Here is a 26,006-nt window from a genome sequence, read left to right as displayed (position 1 = left end):
TCCCGAGCGTTTCGGCGAGAGAGCCAGCAGCGGCTGAGTGAGAGCAGAGAGCCAAGGAAGCCGAACACCAACGCATCCATCCGAGGACCAAACGGACATGGCCCACACAGCCCGAGAGAGCCAAGATGCTGAGCTGTGACGTGACAATGGAAACGGAGAGCGAGAGATGTGGCCACTCGGCTGGGCTTGGTTTGAGATGGGCTGGTATGGGATGGGATGGCCGGGATTGGGAATCTCCCAGTTGAGATTCCGGTGCTCTGCGACTGCGTCGAACTTGGCTGGCTGAAGAATGGCTGGTCGACTGGTTGGCTGCCTGGTTGCCTCCGGTTGGCAATCGTTTTTCGCCTGGCCAAAATCCTGCAGACGTGTTCGAGAGCTTTAGAACGTTGTTTGCAATTGCGGAAAGCGGTTTGCGAGGCACGAGACACGGCGATAGTTTTTAATAGAAGAAGCAGCAGCAATAAAAAAAATAATACAAAAATTAAAAAAAAAAGAAAAAGAAAAAGAAAAGAACCAAATAAGAAAGCAGCAGAAAAGAGTGCAGATGCAAGAAGTAGCCGTATAGTTCGCAGCCAGCGGAGCAATAGTTTATTGAGGAATAATCCACGAGTCGGCGCCCAAAAGATCCAACAAATACCCCAGAAACACAACTGAATAACCAGCCCAGGCAAAAGTATATACATATATATATATATTAACAAGGAATTTCGTTTTCAAATCCCAACACACCGTGAACTTTGAATATATATATACCTACGCGTATATATATACATATATATATGGAAAAAAGTAAAAGAAAAGAGGAAAAACGAAATGCCGAACGGGTGGGCAAAATGTGAAAACTCAACAAATAACTACTCAGAATCAAATGTTTGATATAGTAACGTAACGAAACGCAACGCAACGCAGCGCTAAAATCGGCTACTAAATCAGCACATTCAAATCAAATATGGGAAATACAAAAATAGAATAAAAATATATATATATATATATATATATATGTGCACATATATGCGTGTATATGTATATGCTGAAGGCGAAAGGAGAAAAGATCATAAAATACATATTTTATGAACATTTTTTGCATATTTTTTTTACTGTTTGGCCAAAATAACAAACTGAGTGTGTTCATAAAGCAGTACAATGTAAACTTAAAAAGCAAACTTAAACGCAAAACGGATAACAAATAAATCATAACCACTACTCTCAACTACTCTTTCCAATGGATTCTGGCGATTTTTTTCGAATTTCCCGAATTCCCATAGGTGAGTACCGCAATTACGTTTACGTACCCAGGGTATTTCATGTCTATCAAAAATCGCTACACATCCCATGTACATACATACGTACATATTATGGGAAAATAGTATGTTTCGTTATATGTACATAAATGGCCTCAAGGATTCCCAACTCTGGCCAGATGGAACTGAACAGTTAGGCTGGCTAGCTGGATAGTTGGATTGTTTTTTGGCCGTAATTATAGGGGGAAAATGTATACTTGGGCCAAAACACACACCACATGCCCAACATACTTACTATTATTGCGAATATGGTCCAAACTCCCGACTCTCGAGCGGAAATGAGGCGCGGCTGACTGCGCATGACCAATGAATAATAGCGATACAGAAATGCTTTTATCCCACACTTTGTATTCCAATGCATATCTGGATATCCTCTCTCCATCTCGACGTCTCTCCGTCTCTCCATCTCTCCGTCTCTCCATCTAGTCATCCCTTCTCCGTCCATGCCGCTCCATTGGCATGCGAAGGAATTTGGTTTTTTGGGAAAAGGACTCTGGCAATTCGAAGTGTGTCAGGACATCATCGCTTGCACTGGGGCGGGCGCTCCTCCACCAACGCCACCAACTGAAGACACATTTGTCCACAATTATTGGGGGTCTGGGCATGCGTTGCCATTGACCCATCTACCTACCAGTACCCATACCCATACCCATAGTTGTGCACGGCCAGAAATCTCAACGTGCCGCAGTGCTTTCGATTGTTTTTAAACAATTAAATCCACCGCATAATCCCATGCCAGCCAAACGAAACACGTAACCGGATTTGAGACGCTGGCGAAGTGATTCCCCCCCGGACTGCCTGGAGTCCTTGAGCTTGTGAGTCGCCTCTTTTTTAATGGTTGGTTAACTCGTGAGAAATCTGCGCTGGCAGAAAAGTAAACAAGCAGCGGGCAATTTGTTTATCAATCAAAGAAATGGTATCGGAATTCCCATTCGCGAGTGGTGACAACGCCCAAATGTTTGCTGATCCATAAAGGAGAAGAGCTCCGCCATTAGATCGCCCAACCCGCATCCTTCCAAGCTCGAACTTGGCTTTTTTTTCTGTTTTGTTGGTAGCACATTGACTCCAGATGGGCTTATTGGGGCACTAATCAAAACGCGGCAAAACAATGGGGCAAAGGCAGAGATTAGGTCAAATAACAATGCTGCTATACACACGAAGAAAAAGGGATGAACTTATGAGGGAAAATAAATATGAATGGTTTGAATAGTTTAGGTACAATATTGTTTACTTTACTAACTGCTTTTGTACATTTAACGGGCTAAAAAAATCTTTCAAAACTGGAAAACATTATTTTTTTTTGTGCTTGATTAGTTTCTGGAATCCTTGAATTTTACTTCGAGTGGCCTGAAACTTATGACTCTGCACTAGATTAGAAGCCATGACCTACGATTTGATATAATCAATTAAGGCTTGACTTGTTGCCGGTTCAATAAATACGCAAATAACCAATTTGAGTTCACATCAGTTAAAATCATTTGCAAAACGAGCAACTCTTTTCTGCGAGTGTAAAACTACAAAATGCTAGTGAGCAGATACTGCCCAAAAACTTGTCGGTATCATGGAGTAAGCCAACTTTTTGAAACATAATAAACTTGGTTTTGTCAAAACGAATAAATTAGGAAACAGTATATACGATGGAGCTTCATGTCCCGGAGCTGTTGTTACTCCATTCGATCGGGAATAGTTCAAGTTTTAATTGGCAAAGTTGCACAATGAGTGCAATCATTAGTCAGCAGACAAAAAAAAGAGGAATAACTCATTTTATTGGCCCACAGAGCCACATCCACATCCACACACATGTGTGCAGTTCCCATCTTTGGAATGCCGTCTAGTCGGAGGCTGCGCATTCGGTCTTTGGAGAGCCAGCCAGCCAGTTAGCCAGCCAGCCGACGACCACGACTCTCGCGTCCTTAATTTTCATCCCTTTATTTATTTATTTTCCTGTCAGCTGCCGCTGTCTGGTGTGTCTGCCCAAGGTTTCTGTTTCTGAATCCGAATCTGATTCTGAATCTGAATCTGAATCTGAATCTGAATCTGAGACTGAGACCGAGACTGATTCTGAGTCCGATTCGGCCGTGGACGCCCACGACAGCGAGGGAAATGTGTCGCCATCCGGCGATTAGATTACCAGGATACACCAGTTAGGGACCTCAGCTCATCTTCATCTTCATCTCATCTCATCTTGGGGCTTTAAATTATGCGGCTTGGGGGGTGTGTTGGTAAGATGTTGTCATATGTGTGCGACCAGCCACTTGGCCTGGAGAAGCACTCGTGAAGGTGCCCAAAAGTATGCCACAATGTATTTAAAATGTGCATTCTCATCTTCAAGTTCCTTGGTGCTTGGGATTTGCTTGGGGTGTGTTTCTGAAAAATGGTCCATGTATTTCATATATTTCATCAGTGTTGTTAAAGCACGTGAAGAACTGTCTAAAAGTATGCTATAATTGTGCGAATGGTTAGTCATAGCAAATTATACATGCTATATCTGTTGGTTTAATCACTTATAAAGGTTTCGAAAAGTATGGCACACTGTATTCCGAATCCAAAAGTGTATATCTATTTATACATTTTAAAATATCTATATTCCGTTGCATACGAAATTTAAAAAGAGCATACACTTTTTTCTGTGACATGCCAATTTAATAATTATAAATTACCATGTTTCATACTTGCATATATTATTTATGCAATATTAGTTTACTAACTAATAACTAATAACGGCAAAGGTTGGTAAATAAACTTTGTTTGGTATACAGCTTTCTATTAGTCGAAATTGCTTGTTTATTACATTTTTAAAAGTAAGTAATTGGATTTCGCTGAAATTTATTAGTTAATTCAAACAATCTCGTTTGCTATTCGCAAATTGTGAAATGCTTTCATCTTTTTAATGCAATTAAATGTTATGAATAAATCTGGAAAATAAGTTACTTCTCACATGCTGTTCTACAAATTGAAACCATTTTCGTTGTTATCCTTTCTTTAGTCCTTTATTCCTTGACTTTCCATGTGGGCCAGTGTCGTCTCCTTTTGCGGCAATAAATTATCTTACTTGCCTTCCCGACGAAATGACCCAAATTTCAGCATGCCCTCCATATAAGGGAAAATTCAATAAACTATCGCTAAGCTTTTGGAAATTTGCAGAACCTGTTGATTCAGCCGTCGCAACTAAGAACTTAATTAACTTTTAGTCGGAATTTTTACGTATATTTGATTTGATATTTACAAGAAACAAGTCAAAAAATGTTCTCATATGATACTGCCAATAAGATACTATTTATATTACGTTTTATTGAAGTCGAGCACAATTTCAATATCCACTGGATTGCATAAGCTTATGTTTGAAACAAGTAATTTGAAACTGATTGCTCGCTGGGGCAAAAGAGAAATCACAGTAATTGCAGTAAAAGCAAACATTTAATTTGCACGAACGAACACTTAAACAAATTAGCTGGCCACACTTAGAAAAAAGAATGCTACAAAAAGAAAACATTACTCGAATATCATTTCAAGCCAAGTGCACAGGCTTAATCTACATTTAAGAGAAATTGTAATAAATTATGTATTTTCGAGAGCGATTCTAGCTGAGAGTTTCGCCCAGTGTATGCAATAACTGGCGTCAGCAGCGCAGCTTCCAATTTTCCCCTTTGATCCTATAAATTATGTTCGGCTCTGCTTTTTAGTCTCTGATTATCTTTCTGTGCATACGATTGCTGAATTCTGGACGGACGAGTAAATTTTCGGTTAAATTTGTATTTTTCGGTGTGTTTAAATAACCATATAAGGTGCAACATCAGTTCTTTTTTTTCGAGTGACTACTTCATGAAGTTTAAGATACCCAAAGCGGACTAAGCCGTTAAAAAACAGTTGAGAAATATTCGAAATGAGTGTTGTTCGTTGGCAACTTGGAGGCCTAATTGTTTGAATTATTTAAACTGATTCGTAATTCGATTGTTGCAACTACTCGGCGACATTCGGAAATGCATTCCCATTCGCAATCGTCTTTCCTACCTAATGAATATTAATTATTTAATAGGATTTTTCAGCTAATTGAATCTGCTTTCTACCATTTCTCTGTCACCGCTAAATGTCTGTCCTTGCCTAATTAGCGCAAATTAAAATTGTGGGCTGTGGCCTCGGAGCGCTCTTCACTGTCCGGTGCCCAACATTCAGCATTTAGCATCCAACATTCAACATTCCGCATTGAACATTCACATTCACACTCACATCCATACACTCACATTCGCATTCAAATCCACACCCACATCAACACCCACATTCACATTCACATTCACCTTAGTGCCAACGTGGCTTCTCATTAGTTTCGCTTGGGCAATCCCCTAATGCACAGTTCCGAACAGATTTAACCTTAGCTCTATCTCAAAATCATTGAAACTCTTTGATCCCTCAGAACAAAGATATCTAGATACAGAATCAATAGATACACATGACCGGATCGAAAGAGTGATTGCTGCAGAGTGAAGCAAATATAAAAAATGCATTAAACCAGACGAACATCAAAAGATTCGAATTTAAATGATTAATAATACAAGTCAAGAGGGTCAGAAATGTGCAACTATGTGATTTAAATACGAGTATTGCTTAAATCTGAAATCAGTGTTGCAAAATTCCTTAGTATGCAACAAAGCAAAAGTTTTAGTTTTCAACAAGGAGAAGACCGATATTTACAGTTACAACTTGGTGTTTTTTAACAACCTCTTTATAAATATATTTTTAAGAACAAAAACAAAATTAACTAAGTTGAAAATAGGTGAAATAAAGAAAGCACTGTCTTGAAAGTTGAAATTGAAAATAATAACGCAAAAATACCGGAAATGTACGTCTACATTTGTGATTCCTGGTTCCATAAACAATAAATAACTATTTTATGCCTTCCTACTAACTATTAATAATTACACTTATTTAAGGAAGTTTTTAGTTTCCGAAATCTATATGCCCCGCTAATAATACACCCATTTTTATTCACATTACAGCACCAAAGGATATCGCTTGCTCATAACTTGGGGCGGATTTTGATGCATTTTAATCCAGCTACGGTTGTAATAAAGAGGCGTTTGCGGAAACGTTGCGAATAGTGAATATTAGAATTGAATTTGATATCATTGTCTTGTGCATTTCCCGAGCTTCCTTGAGCCAAGCCAAGTCAGGTGTCGGTGCGCCGTGTGATGCACAATCCCAGCTGAATCCATATGCCATTGAAAGCCTAGCCGCAGCCCCAGTCACGAACGCAAAACCACTGCCACAGACATCCAGCAGTACCCAGATACCAGCCCGATCCAAATGAGGATGATATTAAAACTGAAATTGAATTGGAGAATGTCTGGTTGAAGCGGTGGAGCGAATTCCCATTCTCGATATGGTTTAGAACTGCAAATCAATTCAATATAGCACAGGATACCGAATACGGAATACAGGATACAGGCTACAGATACAGATATAGATACTGAACTTGCTACTGATACTGAGATACTGAGATACTGTTACTACTGGAGGGAAGTTAACTAATGCAAACAGATAGTTTTAAGTACCATATGAAGGCAGTTTTCTATAAATTATTAACGCGAGGAATTAGGAGAGAAAACTAAGACTTAGAAGTGGGGCTGGATTGGACAACTTCACTTTTAATCACAATATCGCAGCCGCCGTCATGTGGATGAACATCGCCAATTTAATCCTCATCATTGCTCAGCTGTGCGTTTTCGTCACATCTGCGGGGGGTAAGTGAATTATTGAATTAATCATAATATATCATAACAACGTTATGAAATCCGAAATAGATTTCAGCATCAACCGCATAAGTATTTAAATCATGCAGACGCTGCGATAAAACAATGTTTGAGCAGATTTATTAAATCATTGCAACATTATTTCATTCATTTCAAACGAAATTATTTGCTGCGCAACAAAAAAAAAATTGACATCAAGTTGAACATGACATTTTACAAATTGCTTTTGCTGCACAATCACAACGGATAAGTGTTGCACAACTGAAATGCAATTTCATTTTATGCAGAATATTTTTGTTTCATTAATTAAAACAAATCTATGGCCATATTAAATTGTGGATGCTGTAGAGTTTTAGAATTCCTACGCTTTACCGTGGCATACGAAATTCGGCAAAGCGTTTGGATTCTGAAACCCTATCGATCCATTATCATGTTATTAACAATGAAAACACTAATAGGTTAAGGCAATTATCGCATTAATGAAGTTTTAAGTGCTTTAAGTTGATTGCTTGCTTTCCTGTGCAAAATGAGAGGGGGGAGGGGCACATTTCCGGCCTTTTTGTCACATAAATTAAAGGAAGTATCTAGATCGTATTCATTCAAACAAGGCAGCAAATAATTTTGACTTTATTTCCAACTCAACTTAGCGAATAGTTCAATTTCGATATTAATCAAAGTGCTAAATATATGAATATTAACTTTTTGCAGAAGCAGATTACACACTAGATGATTCATTTTGGAATGAAGAAAGTCCTGTTGGTGAGTTCAACTTTGCTTCAACTAGCTGATGAAATTGCTATTTAAATGTGTGCCGCATTTCAGGAGAAGTGGAACGTTTACTTAAGGAGTACAGGCAAAACCAAGAGCTTGTCCGTCGAATCGGTGGTCACTATTACCAAATCATATATCCAGTACAGCTGCGCCATCACGAGAAGATGGGCATATCCACGCGCGAAGTCAGTCTCCCAAAGGTAAGAGCTAGCAGCGGTGGTGCGCTTCGTCACTACTCAAGTTGAACTGCCTCATCAAGTGAACTACACGATTAACCTTTGGTTATTTGCAGCCGGGACAAAGACCTCGACCGCACGACGACAGCGGCTTCAACCGGGGAAGAACAAAGGTATTAAAAGGGATTATAAACTTACATAAACTTTGAAACTAATTGGCCTGCATTTATGTTGCCACTTACAGAAACACTTCCATCGCACATCGTTGCTGATTAAAGCATTTAACCACAAATTTCGCCTGGACTTGGAGCTCAATTCGTAAGCTCTTATATAAAGTTAATTTAATTTAACTTATATTCAATGCATTGCACTTGCTCTTCGCAGACAACTTCTATCGCCAAACATACAACAGAAGCACTACCACGTGGGCGGATATCTTGTGGATGGAAATCGACATGTGAGTTAAGGTTTCAATAGTTCAGTACACTTGCCCAGTTTGTGTTTCCTTACCAACGATATAGTTAGTTAATACATCTCTCTAGCAGCATTTAAACTAAACTACTTGCTACTTGCATCAACTCCTTGCAGGATATCGAGCACTGCTACTATCACGGCACCGTCAAGGATTACCCCGGAGCCAGTGCAGCATTCCATACCTGCAACGGCGTTAGTGGCGTCATCCACATCGGTAACGAGACCTTTGTCATCCATCCCTTCTACGGCGGAGATCTGTCCGTAAGTAGCCCACGAAGGAACAGCTGCAGCAAGCTGGAGCACGTGGCAAATGCAATTATTTTCTCAATTTTCGCCCCAGAAACATCCCCATGTCATCTTCGAGGCGCGCACAAAGGCGAACAAAGGGTGCGCCAACTCGGGCAATCTGGACTCCTGGCGGCTATCGCGCCGCACAAAGCACTTGTCCGCCGGAGTTGCGGGCGTCGTGGAGGAGATCCTCCAGGCGGGCGTGGGCCGCAACAAGCGGGATGTGCGCGAGGCCACCAAGTACATTGAGACGGCCATCATCGTGGACAAGGCAATGTTCGATAAGCGCAATGGCAGCACTCGTGCCGAGGTCATCCACGATGCCATTCAGGTGGCCAACATAGCCGATCTGGTTGGTAACCATCACTCGATGCTATTAATAGCCATTGGTCAACAATTAAACATATATTTGCAGTACTTTCGCACGCTGAACACCCGCGTCTCGGTTGTCTACATCGAGACTTGGGGCAAAAACCAGGCGGTTATCGATGGCAGCAAGGATATCAGCAAGGCAATATCCAACTTCAATGACTACACCTCCCGAAATCTGTTCCAAATCGAGCGAGACACCACACAGCTGCTCACGTAAGAGATACATCCACTTGGAGATACTCACATGCTATATATACTATATCTTTTCCAGTGGCGAAACATTCGCGGGCGGCGAGGCTGGCATGGCTGTTCCCGAAACTGTTTGCACGCCCCGTGCTGTGGGCATCAGCGTGGATGTGAATGTGTATGAGCCGCACCTTTTGGCCGGCACAATGGCCCACATGATTGGCCATAACATCGGCATGGGACACGACGACGGACGTAAGAATTATCTCATCAATATCTCGCTCTGCTCCCCACCAAACCGAATCTCATGTTCTCCCTCTTCTTTTTGTGCCATTTTTGCCATTTTTACCATTTTTACCATTTATACCATTTTTGCCGTAGGCGAGGAGTGCTTTTGCCGTGACTGGCATGGTTGCATCATGGCCCAGTCGATTGTCGGCCAGGAGAATGTCCAGCCATACAAATTTTCCGAGTGCAGTAAAAAAGATTACATTGACGCATTGCGGACTGGCCACGGACTGTGTTTGCTCAACAAACCAAATGAGGTGAGGATTCGGCGGAAAATGGTACAGCTCGTACCGGTTGGGAATTATAGACGCGTAGAGGGAAATAACTTACGCTGCTGTTCCGAAATATTTTCGAAGAAACTTCTTCTTATGCTCAATTCCCTTTGTTTCTATCAATCACTTTGCACCCTGTATAGATTGAGTTACGTCGAAACTGCGGCAACAAGGTGGTTGAGGAGGACGAGGAGTGCGACTGTGGAACTTTCGAGGAGTGTGCTCTGGACCAGTGCTGCGATGGCATAACGTGCAAGTTGAAGTCGGAGGCCCAGTGTGCCAGTGGTGCCTGCTGTGACCAATGTCGCGTAAGTTGTCGATTGGTCTTCTCCGATTTGTGACCCGTCTCATCGATATATTTGCCCCCATTTCAGTTGCGGCCAAAGGATTACATTTGCCGTGACTCCAATAACGAGTGCGATCTGCCCGAGTACTGCGACGGCGAGATTGGCCAATGTCCGTCGGATGTCTTCAAGAAGAACGGCTCTCCATGCGGTCTAAGCAAGACTGGCATCTCAGGTTAGGGAGCTATAGATTATACATATACATGTGACTATATGTAGATTTGTGTTCTAGGTTACTGCTTTCAAGGATATTGCCCCACGCTGAGTCTGCAATGTGAGGCGATTTGGGGTTATGGTGGCTCTGCTGCGGATCGCCAGTGTTATGAACAATTCAATTCTAAAGGCTCAATTAACGGGCATTGCGGTCGAGATGCCAATGAACACTACATTAAGTGCGAACCAGAGTAAGTGCATAGTATTCTACATACTCGTAGAAGATAGTATGTATATAGCAAGGCTATCACAAATCAAGAAGAATCCTTGAGCAGTTATGAATGTATGTTATGAATTTGATTATGAATCTAAAGGTGGTTCTTTCGCATCTACCATCCCACAGGAACGTCCAGTGTGGCACCCTGCAGTGCAAGGATGGGGAACGGCAGCCAGTCAACGATGGCATCGACCAGCTCTACTCGAGAACCATCATTTCGATCAAGGGTCAGGAGTTCGAATGCAAGTGCGTAGCAACTGGCCAGCTGGCTGGAGGAGAGCAGGTGATGTCCGCATAGAGATAGTCTCACAATCGTTTGAGTATTCACAGGGCGACCAGCGGGCAAGTGGGCTCCAACAGCTATCCGGAGCACGGCCTGGTCAAGGACGGAACACCGTGCGGTGATAATCTAATTTGCCTCAACCAGACGTGCGTCAGTCTCTTTCCCCACGTGGATCAGACCAAGTGCCCGGCCAATTCACAGGGTCTAGAGTGCTCAGAACACGGCGTAAGTTCAAACAAACAGTGCCATCTAATCCACATTACTTTTTGGGCGCATGCATGACGGGCATGTGACGAAGGATAACCATATAGCTATACTACTGTGCGATATTGTAGCATTACCCCGACCACACTGTGCTTCCCATCTCCGCATTCCAGGTCTGCACCAATACGAATCGCTGTTTCTGCGACATGGGATGGGGCGGCAACGACTGCAGTTCTGTCGTGCTGCTCACAACAGCACTGCCAACCGAAGCACTGCCCACGCCGGAAAACACCATCAAGATGGAGAAGAAAGAAACCCCATATGGTAAGAAGTGACTGTGGTCTCGAGTTCAGCTTCAGATGCTTGTATCGCACCTTGCGCCAGAGCTGGAAGAGACTTCTGAACAAAATGTTGAAATCCATATCGAATGGAGCTGGTCTAATCGAATCCAAACTATTCTATCCTAAGATCCTCAGTACTAGGGCTCTGCTTGAATCAGTTACAGTAAAGCCTAAGCTATAAACAACCTACGATTATGATCGAGTATTCGACACTATCCTATATTGTTGGAATCGATTCAAGCAGGGCTCTTTTCCAATCCAACACTGTGTTGTTGAACAAGGTCAGTATCGCCTGGTTTAATGACGTTGGCAACTCACAATTGAATAATTGGGTGCAATTCAGTTTTGTTACTTGTATGACAATGGTAGTCAGGTCGGTGATTTGTCGTTTCGACAGGGTAAGCCATTTAAAAATAACTAAAATTCATTTTCAATAAAGAACTGTAGGTTAGGACACGTTAAAATAAATGACTTAAAACCCTCCATTAAATCACACTCAAGTTTGGCAATTATTTAAATTTGTTACATTTATTGCTTATCTTTTCAAGTTTTACCTCCGACTTTACGATGCATTTTCGACTACTAATACTAGTTATTATTTTCGTTATCTGTAAACTTCCCTGCCTGTCTTCCCTCCAAGGGGAGGTAACTTTGAAATAAGCTTTTTTTTATACTCTCGCAGTCGTACAAAAAGAACAAGCAATGGATATCTACATATTCAAATATCAACAATATTTTATCTTTAAGGTCGTAAAGACTTCCCCTAAATATGAGATACCTTCTACTCACTTAAATAGTATACGTTAAAGTCCTAGAAACATTTGAATGCAATCTAGTTGTATATCTCTATATGATATCCTACTTTCAGGACTTTCAAATGCTGTATGCGAACGGAAATAATCATTTATTTCTTTGTTTTTATTTTCGGAAAATGTTATAATGTAATTTAAAGCCGAAATACGAACAATGGCGCATATATATTTATATACTTTGATTGAAAATAAAACGCAACCACCATTTGCAGGCACATCTGACCAAAATAGGATCAGCACATTAACCATGGTCATCATTTTAACAGTTATCGTCAAATGTGTCTTCATTAGTTTTGCAACACTGGCCGTTTGCTACAGGTAGAGTACCGAGCAAGTCAAGCTCTTCTTCTTATGAATTTAGCAACACTACAATCACCACACATAAGATGTCACACACATTTAACATGCCAATACTTTTTTTTCGATCTTTAACCTCAAGCTTACCATTTGTAAAGTCCGAAATATCTCTCAACTGAAACAAAGAACTTTTAGAAATATGTTTTCCTATCTGGATAAATAGCTCTTAATCCTTGTCTGGAAAATGTATATTTTAAAGTTCAAAAAGTTTAGTGGTATGGCCTGTTTCTTCTAACATTTTCATAAGATTTGTAAAAGTCAACTTTTTGACAATTTCCAATACTTCCTTTCATAAGCTTCAATGAGGTGGCCAATTAAAAAAATATACATTTTTTAAATACATTTTTCAACGGAACAGGCCTCTGTTTTTGAAGTTCCGATAAGGGTACTCCTTCTTTTCGTACTCATGAAATGCTGTACATAAACCTTTGCCACATTCTATCTTATATTTAAACTTGGAGTTACTACATACACCACATACAAACATCAAACATTTTACTTTTTGACTGCCCTTTGGATTTAATCGCTGTGTGTAAAATATTCGTAGTGCTTTTATAAGTTTCGAAATTGTTTGTGCTTGTAATTTGTCGTCGTAATCTAAAAAATGTCTAATATCCATATTTTTTTTCGTATAATTTGGGTTCTTAATTCCATTATGGTTTCTGTATTATTTATGACAATATGCATATAAGAACATATCCGCCAACATAAAATGAAAAACACAGCAAAGCATTCGAAATAAATTGAAAACAAAAATTATTCTTTATGAATTTACTTAAAAAAAATTAAATTGCTAATTAAACACGATTTGCAAGGTCATATTTTTTAGATTCTGATTTTTACTCACACCTCTCGTAGGCACACTCACCAGAACACATTTATCAGCCATCATTTATCGACTTACGCACACGATGCCAGAATGGGAAAATTAATAAACTTTAATATTTAAGGACGTAAAAATGCCAAAACGGTGAGCAAAATTTTAAAAAGAAAAAATGTCAGGTATATCTACATACATAAATACCTGGTATGTGTGAAATGAAACTACTTTACATGCAAAGTTTTCGTATTTTTTATAAACCTATCTTTTTACTGCACGAATTACTCGAAGTAATTGAAAATTAATCACAGCGTATTTGAAAATCAAAAAGAAACTCAATCAATCTATGTTTAGAGTAACTTTATGCAAAAAATTTGGTGTAGACGTAAAGCTTCGAGGGTATAAGAAACAAGCATTGCTTGCTTTTTCAACGTTACCTTCTTCGATTAAAGCAAAATTCATTTAGTATTTCAATTAATACTTTCCAATAAATAATATTTCCTCAATATGTAACAAGAACTTTTATGAAAAGGACTAAAACTTTTCTGGGAAGCCTTTTTCAAAAACTATGGGTAGTTTACTGCTTGCCACTGCTTAACAATATTCTCCCCCTGCGCGAAGCAGTTTCGAATCTTATAGCTATAACCTGGGACCTCCCAAACGAAAATAACGTTTATAAATATTATGCGAAATGTTGGTTGTTAGTGGTGGTAATTAGCACAAATCGATTACCATTGTCATAGAAAAGCGAACGAAAAAAAAAACATTAAACTTACTTTTAAGCAATTGTGAGAATCGTTTATCCGTTTTTTGGCCATTTCAATAACTTTGGCAATCCAAAAGAATATTTCTCAATGAGAACACATACTACAACGTATGCATGTTATCGTTGTTATAAGTTTATGTTTTATATCTTTCATAATAGTTAAGAGAAAGTGAATTGAAGTGAATCGGTACGAAAAAAAGAAGCAAATCAATATTCCCAAAAAGATTAAGTGAGATGCCTATTATATCTTATTTCCCCCCAAATGCAACAAAACTTTGTATTTCCTTGTTTTTTCGGCTGACTCACAACCCAACTGCAATAATGAAATGAATAACTACGATAACTTCGATAACGATATCGCCATCGATCAATTCGATACTCACCTGGCGCTATCGCAACGCAACCCAACTAAAAATGGTATCGTACAATAATATGAAATCAAATCAAATCAAATGATCGAATTAAAATGTATTACTCCATTATACGAAACACTCGAACGAAACTGCACACACAAATGAATACAATGGGGCACATAACGAAAAACTTGGCTGAAAATTCCTCGTATAGAGAACTACCACGGCTCAAATACAGTGTTCCTAGTCGGTGTTCTAATGTCAGTTGTAGGGTTCGTTTTTATAACATTCACCTTGATGGCATTGTGCTACAGGTCAGTTGTAGTACATAGAAACTTCTCCCTGTGTCTAAGGTTAGTTGAAAAGAAGTAATGAAAAAGCCAGCTTTAAATACAAATACAAATTACAACCACAAAAAGAACAAGCAAAAAAAGTAACATAAAAATATATTTTTTAAAACTTCCAAAAAAAAGAAACACTTGCAAATGCAAATATGAAAAAACTTTAGTAAATTTGTTTATTTTGTTTCGCATTTTGATAAATTTGTCTGTGTCGTTGCATTTAAACCATTGTCATTGTTCATTTTTGTTAAGCTTCATATCCAAAAAAAAAAAAAAACCCAAAACGTACTTTCTTCCAACGTGTAATATCTGAATTCCATTATCAGTAGCGTACGCTGGATTTACTTGAATATTTTATTGATTGTATTTCAGTAAATTGGTCCGTGTTTTGTTTCCAAGATACAAGAAATAAATTATTTACTCTTTGCTCAATAATCTGCGTACACAACTGCCTACCTCACACATACCGCACATCTGTATACATCTTGCGATCTCTTTGATTCGTACACTCATACAAACATTTTTCCAAATTTTAGAATTATTCCTTGTGGCAGACTTTGAATTCAGACTCTAGATCTGAGGTCCTGCAAGAACTCTGTTTCCTTAAAACTAATTTCAAAGTAACCAGTTTTGAAAAACAAGAAAATTATGTGGTTTTAAGGCGATTACAATAGTAAAATATTTTTTGAGGATTATAGTGATAAAAATCGGCCTAATATAATATCGATTCATTGCTAATTTTTGTATATATGTAAAAATAACTTTTTTTGCGCTTTTACAAATTGTCCGATTTGAGAAACATAAATCTTAATTAGATATTATCAGGTTTTCTCAGGAATTTTACCCTAAACAGAAATAAACTACTTAAAACCCTAAAGATGTACATATATAATATTAATGATATATTTATAACAAGGACTATTAGGATTATGTTATTACTAATGAGTTTAAAAGTAACTTAAAAAATAATTACTTAAAAAAAGTACGAAGATTGGTTGCAATAAATATGGGACTCCTGCTTTTGAGTTCATATTTTTGTTCAACGAAATGTGGAAAAGACTGAATAAGGATTAGATACATTAACAAATTAAGTAGATACGATATTGGTTTCATATTTTTATCTAACATGTTTCATTAATTATACCTTTTAGTTAGTCACCGATTCTGGCTTTAAATTCTTATAGTTTTTGAGTCAATAGCACACAATTTGAAAGCGGCTATACAAAGGATTGCCATTTGTGTATGTTATCGTTGTCGTCAGTACGGCGGTGATCTCGTTGACGTTTTTCATTACTACTTTTGTTCAGTTTAGTCTGTCCAGCACTATAATCATGCCAAACTATATCCATATATGTATAATCAACAAGAAAAATAATGCTGTTGTTTCTGCCACCACCATTAAACATACCTGCAGTACGAAACCGATACCGAACCCGAATCCAAATCAGAATCAGAATCAGAACCAGAATCCGTAACCGAATCCGTATCCGAACCCGATGCATGGGGCATAACCGCCCCGTCGATTTAGATAATTCATATATATAGTAACTCTCGTAGACCCGAACCCAAACTATTGAGTATGTGAATATGTATTCGTATAGCTAACCCCGCTAACTTGCAGCCCAAAGCCAAGAGTAGATATATACAATATACATCCACGACCATGCCCATATATCCTCCAGTTATATGGGTACGTACATACATAAAGCCAAGCTGCAAACAATATGGCTTGCGATCGAAGACGATCGATATCTTGACTTCTCTTTGCGCTTAGGGCCCAACATAGATGAAACTGACTTTGAGCTATGGTGGTGCTTTCTGCAGAGTAAGCCTCCTGTGTTCCGAAGAGCCGTCTTTATGAAAGCGAATACGAATACAATGTACACACATAAAGCATTTATGTTTTGTTTGTGTAATATGGTATCAACATTGGGATCAAAAACAACACGCACCGACACAGATACAGATACAGATACAAATACAGATACAGATACAGATGCATATGCAGATACAGATACAAACACGATAACTTTGAAACACGAACAGGTACAGTTACAAATTGCAGAACAGATACAACAGAAACAGATACATATACTGTGGCCCAGCCCACAACCGATATGGAAACCGAATACACCCATATCTTACTACTGTCGCAATGCATTGAAATTGGATACACCCAGAGTACAAAATAACGACATAGCAATCAGTAACAGTTACCGATCATACCCGGTTCAACATTTCGAACATCCAAAACTTCACGTGCATGCCGAACAAAATGAAACACATCCGCTGAGAATGTATGTTTTGAGAACTTGCCGTGCGAAGAACGTCGGCGGCTTTTCAGTACATGAACAAAGCAATTACATTTGAATTTCAATTACAATTATTTACATTTCGATTCAAAATTATTTCCTTCCTTGGACCTTCACTTAAAGTTTGTGCCGCACTGTGCGTAGTGTTGCATGTGCCTTTTCATTGAATTTTCGGTACTAGTTTCTTTATCCATATACCATATACCTGATTCCGCATGCGAAACATCTGCTAATTTGCTGTCCTTGTACTCTCCTCGGTATTTTCATTTAATCTATCTATACATTCTTGAAATTTTACTTTTGTATTATTTACAAAAGAACTTCAAAGATTTAATGCCTTTTTCTATCAACTTGGCGTGCATTTTACTTTGTGTATAGTTTTGAATGGCTTTCAACTTTTATATATATATATACATATATCTAAGTGCCTTTGCATTGAAACTGTTAAATGTTAGTGTTAAAAAATGAAAATTGAATTTAGAGTAAAAGTCAATATAAGTCTGTCATGCAAATGTCAAAAGAAACCTAAAAGATTGATGATTTTAGTAAATTTTATTGACTGCAAAGGCATTTGCTCTTCGGTTTACTGAAGCCATGTAGTTTTTTTTTATCCTTTTTAAGACCCTCTAAAAAATATGCATGTTTGGGTGTAAATATATATTTTGAAAGACCAGGCGTATATCTCTGTGTGTTCATTTTTACAAAACATATATATACAATTCATAACAAGAATCTTTATATTCAACCCAAAATGTTTATTCAAAATCTGTAAGCATTTGATTAATTAAGACTCTCATTGCAACATTTCGTTTCCAAACAACAATCAACAACAACATCAATATAATGATCCAACAAAACAAAATCAACAAAAAACCAAATTAAACCTATTCAAATCGGTATTTATCAAATCAAAATCGAATCCATAATAAAATCTCTTTGCAATCAAAACATTTTTCAACGGGCCATTTCAATACACACGCATGCACACGCGATTATTTATGCAAATATAATTAAATAATAATATAAATAAATCCAAATAAAACAAATCCGGTGCATGCGTGTGTATGTGTGCACGTCTTTACCTCGTACTCTTCAAATAAACCATAAACATTGTTTATTTATTTACTAACCGAACCAAACTGAACCAACCCGAAACCAAACCAAAAACCAAACCAAAACCAAAACCAAAAACAAAAAAAAAACATATACAAACCAACGAATTACCCATCCTGCCCCCCATAATTACAAAACACTCTGACGTAAAATTGATTTTGCTGCATAATTCAATAAAATAAATACGATAACTGACTTCATATATCTGTAAAACACGCATAACCTTACGCCTTAAATTATTACACATACTATATACATTGGAGTGTATGCAAAATCTATAATATATATAACGCATATAAATGAATAAACAACGACAACAACTACACCGTGAATGTGGGTAACCCGATGGCCACCACATAGGCGAAAGACCACAACGCTCAAGTACGATCCGCCCTATTCGAAGAAGCCAATTGCCAAGAGCTACGGCGGAGCGGCGACGGCGCCCAATCACCACTCCGTGGAGGAGGTCTCCTTGGACGGATCCAGCAAGTTAGTCTATGCCAATCAGACTGGCTTCAGGTGTGTATCCTCCAAAGACAACATCACAATTGAATTGTAAACGATGCAGCAGTCACTTGATCATGATAACCAGCTGATAAGTCGTTTACAGACATCATATTTTTAAACTTCTGTTAGTGCACAGTGATGTACGATGCATCAGCAAGGCGACAAAATCTAACGAAACTTGCAAGCTGATACATCGTTTTTTATCGATATTCCTATTAGATAAACGATGATAAAACTATTTGTAAGCTGCTGCTGGCTGATTCATCGTTTACCAACACCACAAGTAGCTTGGTTCCTCTTTACAACCGATACCATATGATATGCCCCCAATTTCATTATTATCCTTCACAGGGACAAGGGAATCCATGGACGACGCTACACGACATGTGGCGAGGACGATCAGTCACATGCAGGTTAATACATTATGTTTACAATTATTACATAACTTGTGCTTAGATTAGATTCACAAACAAAGTGGCTAAGGGGTGTCACCGAAACCTCTCAGATTCGAATTTCGACTAAAAGTCCCAAAACGGTGTTACAGAAATCGAAAATATAATAGAAAATTACAAATGCTTGCTATACCTTCCGGTTAAAAACATATAGTTAAAATTATAACTTTACAGATCTCTGAAACACCAAAGGATTTTTAAGAGGTTTTCCATTTCTCTTGAGATTTCAGTGAGATCCCTGATTTTAAATTCGTAATTGTATTTTAGGGGAGGTTCTCGTTCTATGGCCTCAAAAAGTTTTCATTTTCAAAAAAACAATATTCTAAATCTTGTAGGGAACACATTAGGTAACATCAAAGCAACATTTCTTACACATATTCACGGAAATTAGGGATAAAATCAGTTTTTGCAATACAGTGAACGGGAATTTCCCCCTAAAAACTAAGTAATCGTATATTAATGGAAGAACGGTTTGCAATAATTTGTGTTCCTATGTTTCCCGCTTAACAGTTTAGATGCCTTCCATGTTAACGAGCTAAATTTGAATAGACTAACTCTTGATTATCGTTTACTGCTTGTACTCTTCAGAGCTTCTATTATTGCAGTTACTGTTTGACATTAATACTCTATTAAATAGCAATCATAAGTTTATTTTCAGCAAACATATATGTTGTTTATTTCCTAACAAGCTTCTTATGCCCTTTTTAAGCGATCCGAGTTTTCAACTTTGTTTTTGTCGCAGCTTTTGTGAGAAGATTTAGTCAACTATTTGTGGGTTTCCTCAAGAATCTTTAACTAATTCAATTCATTCTTTATAATTCTTGTCAAAGAGGTTTCGACCCTATTGTAGTTATATATGGGATCAGAATCAACATCCAAGTCGATCTTGTTAACTTATCTTATTGAAATTACCTAAAAAGGACTGATAAGCATTGTCTACATATATTTTGTGTTGGCATTTTAATACCCTGTTTTGATATTTACGTTAATAAAGATATAATTAAAAGGGTACTTTATTTATTTACTTTATGTTGTTTTTATGTCAACGGAACGCAAACCATCGAAAGCTCATGTCCAATAATTACTTTTTAAATATTACTTTAAAGAAAATGTACGCAAGACATAATAACTTTTCCGACCCTTCTTTATATACATACATATATATTCTTGATCAGCATCTGTCCGTATAAAACAGCCTGTCCGTCCGTATAAGCGCCGAAAGCTAGGCAACAAAGAATGGAAGTGTTGGGATTACAAATCACTTTTTGTTTTTAAAGATATTATAAAATTATATTTTTGAAGAAAACTAGTAGTTTTTGATAAGTATTTTTGTTTACCCCCTTTTCAATTCTGAAAATTAGTTACCCAAAGCATATTTGAGCTACTTTTATGTAACTTTGCATCGACTCGCATGATAATGGTGATCAGTAATATATAAACTTAATAGGGTTTACTACAACGAACACACACACACACAATTGACCAAGAATCGGGAATCTTTTTGCAAGGGACAAAGACTATTCACAAGTAGAAACTAATTGCTGTATGGAAATTGCATAACAAATTAGCCAAAGCAACAGAGTTCAAGTGAATAACTTACATACATGTGTAGGTACACCTGTCTTGTGCAAATTAAGTATACGTACATACATAAGACAACCCCACTATAATCGCTGTTTTGCAGTCACGCGCCTATTCTCTACCTGAAAAATTTGTACTATATTCCCTTTACATGCACATTGGAACTAAATACTAACGTCAAACCTAATGCATTATTATTGGCTGCCACAGAGAAGGGTATATTAAAGAAGCACGGCTACGGTCTGGTGCACGGTGAGCAGCTAAAAGACAAATGGGGCGATGACAATCAGTCCGATAACCTCGAGCTTATTACCCAAGACGGCACCCTGGCGTCGACGAGCGGCGGTGCGGCTGCCTCCGAGGTGGAGCGGACGCTCAAGTCACTCAATGGCTATCACGAGGACATCTTGGAGGCGCTGCGGAATGCGGCCACGCACCGGGGAACCGGAACCGGAAACACGCCCGTCGGCAGCGGCAGCCTGAGCGAGGAGATGCTGCGCAAGACGCTGCAGGACTGCAGCAATTCCCAGCTGGGCTATTCGGCGGAGCAGTACAAGCGTAACATTGGATCCAAGTCCAGTTCGCGGGAGAACATCTGCGACAATGCCGCCGTCCATGCGATCATCCTCGATGGCAGCGGCGGCGGACTCGGCGGCATGGGACTGGGCTCGAGCGTGGGAGCCGGCGGCGGATCGACGTCCATGTCGGGTGGGATGCCGGGCCATGGCGGCACCATGCTGCACCATCATCGATCCCAGCACCAGCTGCATCAGCCGTCGACGGTGGCGCTGCAGCCGCAGCAGCTGGATGACGATGATGCACCGTCGACGGGACCGCTGCGTATACGCAATCTGGAGGACCTGATCAGGCAGCTAGAGCACCACTCGTCCCGTCACATGAGTCCCAGCGGATCCGAGGATATACGAATGTCGGAAACAGAGGCCGATCGACACTATAGATTAGAAAGTTCCGCGGCTTGTAGTGAGTCATCTCAAGGGTTAGTGTTATTTTCTGCTTCAGAACTTAATCACCGTAAACCTCTTTAAGTATTGGCACCGAGTCAGTCAGACACCCGAAAAGCCTGTCCTGTTCTCTTCTCTTCTGTTCTGTTCTGTTCTGTCCTGTTCTGTCCTGTTCTGTCTTGTCTTGTCTCGTCCTGTCTTGTATTGTCTTGTCTCGTCTTGTCTTGTCTCGTCCACATCAAACAATCGATCGAACCAATCGAACTAATCGAGCAATCGAGATATTAAGATATCGAGAAATCGAGAAATCGCACATTCGCTTTAAACACACTTCAACATATAAAATGACTAACTGCTGTGACTATGAATATATAATTCATAATTTCTTAGAAGTTTTTAACACCTACTATCTGTATTGCGCTTTGTAACATGGTAATGAACGTAGGCAGTGAACAGTTGCTTCCCATTAACCAACCGTATTCTTAATAGTCAACGCGTTTTAAGTTTCCAATAGTCAATCTATGTGATACCAAAATTTCCAATTTACCCACTACTAAACTAAATCGTAGAGCAAGTGATTAATAACCCAATATATATTCGATGGCTTGAGAGTATCTCACATGTTCATTCAAACAACTAACGAAGACTAAAGCCTCATTACTCATCAAACAGCATATACAAACCACTCATGATGTTACTTTAAAACCGAAAACTACTGACCTACCTACTACCATTAAGGCATGAAAGCCACTGCTTGTTTGTACTGCAGTATATTAAAATGTAATTCAAGCCAATGCCAATTTATATTCGCATTTCTTGCAGGCTTCAGGCTGGAATACCTTGTGTGATAAAGGTTGGTTGCCCCTCTAACTAACTCACTTATGTAACTTACTACCATCTTGATCTTGTGGTCTTATTTCTTAAGGGTCTTGACTTCACATCGTTTTCCTATTTACTATTACGTAATCACTTGCACATCTCTTTTTAAACAACAACAACTACAACAACTAAAACAACAACAACAACTTGCATTGTAATAGATGCGTTGACATTGCTCTTAAGTTCTCCTCATGGCTATCGGTCTCTGTTTTGGTCTCGGTTTCAGGCTCAGTCCAAATCTCGTTTGCCTGTCGTTTCTACATAGCAGAACCATTAATCCAATAAAATTAAAAAAAAAAAAAAAAAAAAAAAAAAAACTCCAAGTCCCAAGTCCGAAAAGCAGCAAATCCATAAACTCCCATGCCATTGAATAATTTGATTATTTGCTTGCCTTTTTCTTATCCTTATCGCCTATAGCTCCAATCAGCAAATACCACAATCTCAGAAAACCGCTACAATTCATGCGTCTTACAGCAGAAGCTGTCGTCCCCGTTCCGATGAGGAGTCCCGATTCACATTCGGTGGACGCTACCGACAGCCGGCATCTTCTGGACGCCATGCGCCGCACCAGTCGCACTCACCCCACGCATTCGGACACCACACGCATCACTCCCATGCCCACGGACATGCCACGCACGGTCCACACTCGTCCCATCACTCATCGCACACCCATTTGCAGCAGGAGGACGAGGGCATCTACGAGACCGCTGACCACCACGAACGCCAGGTGGTCGACGCTCGACTCGACTGCCACGAGACACCAGATAGCGAGAGGTAGGTCCGAGTCACTATTACTGTCTCTTGGTTCCATTGCCAGGCCATTATCCACGATCCTGACCACGTAGATGGTGGCTCCTAAACGATGCAGCAGCTGAGCTATCAAATATGCTCATCCTATATGATATGATATGATAAGATATAATATAATATGATAAGCTGCTCAGAGGACGCTTCAGTTGAGGAGCTCTTATCCACCACCTCCATTTGAACCCAGCCGATCTGCTGCTGATGCATCGTTTATTGCCAGCTCAGCAGTTTGTAGCATTTGATTTATATCCAAATATGATAACCCACACACCCACAGTTTCCCCAACCCAATTGGCCTGTAACTTCTAGTTAATGGATTGATTTGATTAGATGCGTAATTCGAATTGAATAGCTCGTTTGAGAACTAGACGTAGCATGTGACCATACCATATCTATCTAGCCCAATCCCAGACCCAATCCCAATCCGCTTCCTCGATGGCCCCCGTTTGATTTCTTACCATGTGCCGTTGTTCCTGCTACGATTATTATTTTCTAGTGATGACTTTATTCAAGCTCAACAACAGTTAGCCCGGTGGGCGAGTGAGGATGTGGTATCCGTCGTGGTATTGGACCAGCCGCCATCCGGTACAATGTCGGATTCCCAACCATACATCGACGTCGGACCCATTTCGGGGGCTATAGCGCAGCAGCAGCATCCGCATCAGCAGCAGCATCAGCAGCAGCATCCGCATCAGCACCACGGCGATCATCATCAATCCTCCGCAGCGGCAGCGGGATCGGGATCGGGAGCGGCAGCGGCGACATCGGTGGCCAACAGTTCTATAATGGCTTTGCCAATCGTCCCAAATGGTATAAGTGTAAGTCAGAGGGACTACTATCCATCCCCGCCCTCAACGGAAACGGAAAGCAGTGGAAGTGTTATCCAGCCGCCCATTCGTCGCGGTTTGCAATCGGCGGCAGCAGCAGCAGCGGCGGCAGACACGGCGGCACTAAGTCAGCATCAGCAGCAATTGCAGCTCCTTCAGCTGCCAATTTATCAGCAGCATCCGCATCAGCATCATCATCCGCAGCAATCAGGCGATACCAGCAGCAGCAACAACAGTCAGTCCGAACAAATCATCGAGAATGGCTGCTACCCGGAATATAAGCATTGATATTGTTATCTATATGATAGAGAAGATCATCCTCATGCTCCATGTGGTCCATGTGGGCCATGTGGTTCATACTGCATCCGAAATCGCGCATAGATCAACAATCAGCCACGCCCACTCCACTCACATGTGCCCGGAGCCAGCGCGCAGCTAGCTTTCTCTCTAAATAAATGAAATTTGTATCGACCTTTATGATTACTTTAGCATAGTTACCAATACGTTGCTCGTGTATAAGCACATAAATAAATGAATTTAGCCCTAAGTAGTTAAGTAAATAAATGTAAATGTGAAGACAGCAGACAAAAACCAAAAACCAAAAACCAAAACAAAACAAACCAAACTAGTTAACGTAAAATGGAGCGGAGTAAAAGTTAGCACACAAATTGAAGCGAGGTGGAAATGGAAAATGGAAAAGGGAAAATGGAAAATGGAATATGGAAAATGGGAAATGGTAAATGGAAATGAATATGGAAAAACAAACTTAACAAGCAACAAAAATGTGTATTCTTATGTGTGAGTGGTAAATAAATAGCCATACTTTATTCATAGATTAATAACAATTATTAAGTGAGTGCATCCCAATTTATATTCATAATCGTATAATGATACGTAAAATGATGAAAGACAACAAAAACCGAAACCGAAAGCAAAAGCTAACCAAAACCAATACCAAAACCAAAACCGAAAACAACAGCAACCGCATTAACGAAATAAATTATTAAAAATTGGGAAATATTTACATATTTTTTGCATACCTCGGACCAAGCAATGCCAACGTTCGAGTAGGAAAATCTTTCAACAAAAAAAAAAAACAAAACAAAACAAACCAAAAAACAAAAAACAAAGACCGTAAACAGAAAACCACAAAAAAGAATAAATAACAAAAAAAAAAAAAACAAAACCGAAAAGACACAAATAAAAATAAACACAAAACGCAGCTGTAAATATGAAAATTAATATTTATGCTAGTTAGTAAATTATACGATCCTTTGCTGGACGTGTAGAGAACTTGAACATTTCGATGGTCACGGATAAGCGGCAGGAAAAATACAATTGTGCACTGGGCCCAGCCCGGGCTTTAAAAAACCCCCTTATTGGGGCAATCTTACACCGACTGATAGAAAATTTTGGGCTATATTGCCAGTTCTCGTTCAATAATCTTAAAAAAGAAAAAACCGAAAAACGAAAAAACCAAAAAACGAAACCAAAAAAAAAACCAAATGGAATGAATAACAAAAACGCTATATACATAAAAATAATTAAAGTAATTCAAGAAAACGTGAAAACATGAAAGCGGAGAAAAATAAATCGGAAATATTAATATCTGTATGGTTAAAGTATGAATATGATCAACA

General features: G+C 39.2%; 1 protein-coding gene across 15 annotated transcripts; it reads left to right on the top strand.

Moving 5' to 3' along the window:
• The first annotated feature begins 346 nt into the window (after positions 1-346).
• Positions 347-25,867, top strand: LOC117146539 (disintegrin and metalloproteinase domain-containing protein 11). 15 transcript variants are annotated; one of them, XM_033312814.1, is made up of 25 exons: positions 352-673; positions 1,137-1,265; positions 6,296-7,039; positions 7,757-7,807; positions 7,871-8,019; positions 8,112-8,168; positions 8,240-8,313; positions 8,380-8,452; positions 8,584-8,730; positions 8,810-9,109; positions 9,173-9,342; positions 9,401-9,570; positions 9,697-9,860; positions 10,019-10,183; positions 10,250-10,394; positions 10,452-10,623; positions 10,776-10,895; positions 10,980-11,157; positions 11,310-11,460; positions 14,800-14,938; positions 18,712-18,870; positions 19,210-19,271; positions 21,102-21,888; positions 23,150-23,506; positions 24,036-25,867. In XM_033312814.1, the coding sequence occupies exons 3-25, from the start codon at positions 6,970-6,972 to the stop codon at positions 24,652-24,654; spliced, it is 4,479 nt and encodes a 1,492-aa protein (XP_033168705.1). In that variant the 5' UTR covers positions 352-673; positions 1,137-1,265; positions 6,296-6,969; the 3' UTR covers positions 24,655-25,867. The 15 variants fall into 15 exon arrangements, with proteins under 15 accessions (XP_033168719.1, XP_033168720.1, XP_033168714.1 ...); XM_033312823.1 differs by lacking the exon at positions 24,036-25,867 and adding an exon at positions 22,676-22,706 and having other exon boundaries at positions 349-1,265; positions 14,800-14,899; positions 23,150-23,333; XM_033312824.1 differs by lacking the exon at positions 24,036-25,867 and adding an exon at positions 22,676-22,706 and having other exon boundaries at positions 349-1,265; positions 23,207-23,333.
• The last annotated feature ends 139 nt before the right edge of the window (positions 25,868-26,006 follow it).

The sequence above is a fragment of the Drosophila mauritiana genome, chromosome X (genome assembly GCF_004382145.1).
Source record: "Drosophila mauritiana strain mau12 chromosome X, ASM438214v1, whole genome shotgun sequence".
NCBI classification, from domain to species: domain Eukaryota; kingdom Metazoa; phylum Arthropoda; class Insecta; order Diptera; family Drosophilidae; genus Drosophila; species Drosophila mauritiana.
The sequence above is the reverse complement of the archived record's forward strand: the minus strand, read 5'-3'. Positions and strand labels throughout refer to the sequence as shown.

Excerpts from the sequence above, each read along its gene's own strand:
- LOC117146539 (XM_033312814.1), top strand. The coding sequence starts at position 6,970 with ATGTGGATGAACATCGCCAATTTAATCCTCATCATTGCTCAGCTGTGC. Across the intron at positions 11,158-11,309 it reads TAGAGTGCTCAGAACACGGC|GTCTGCACCAATACGAATCG; the intron begins GTAAGTTCAAAC and ends TCCGCATTCCAG. Across the intron at positions 14,939-18,711 it reads AACTTCTCCCTGTGTCTAAG|GCGAAAGACCACAACGCTCA; the intron begins GTTAGTTGAAAA and ends GCCACCACATAG.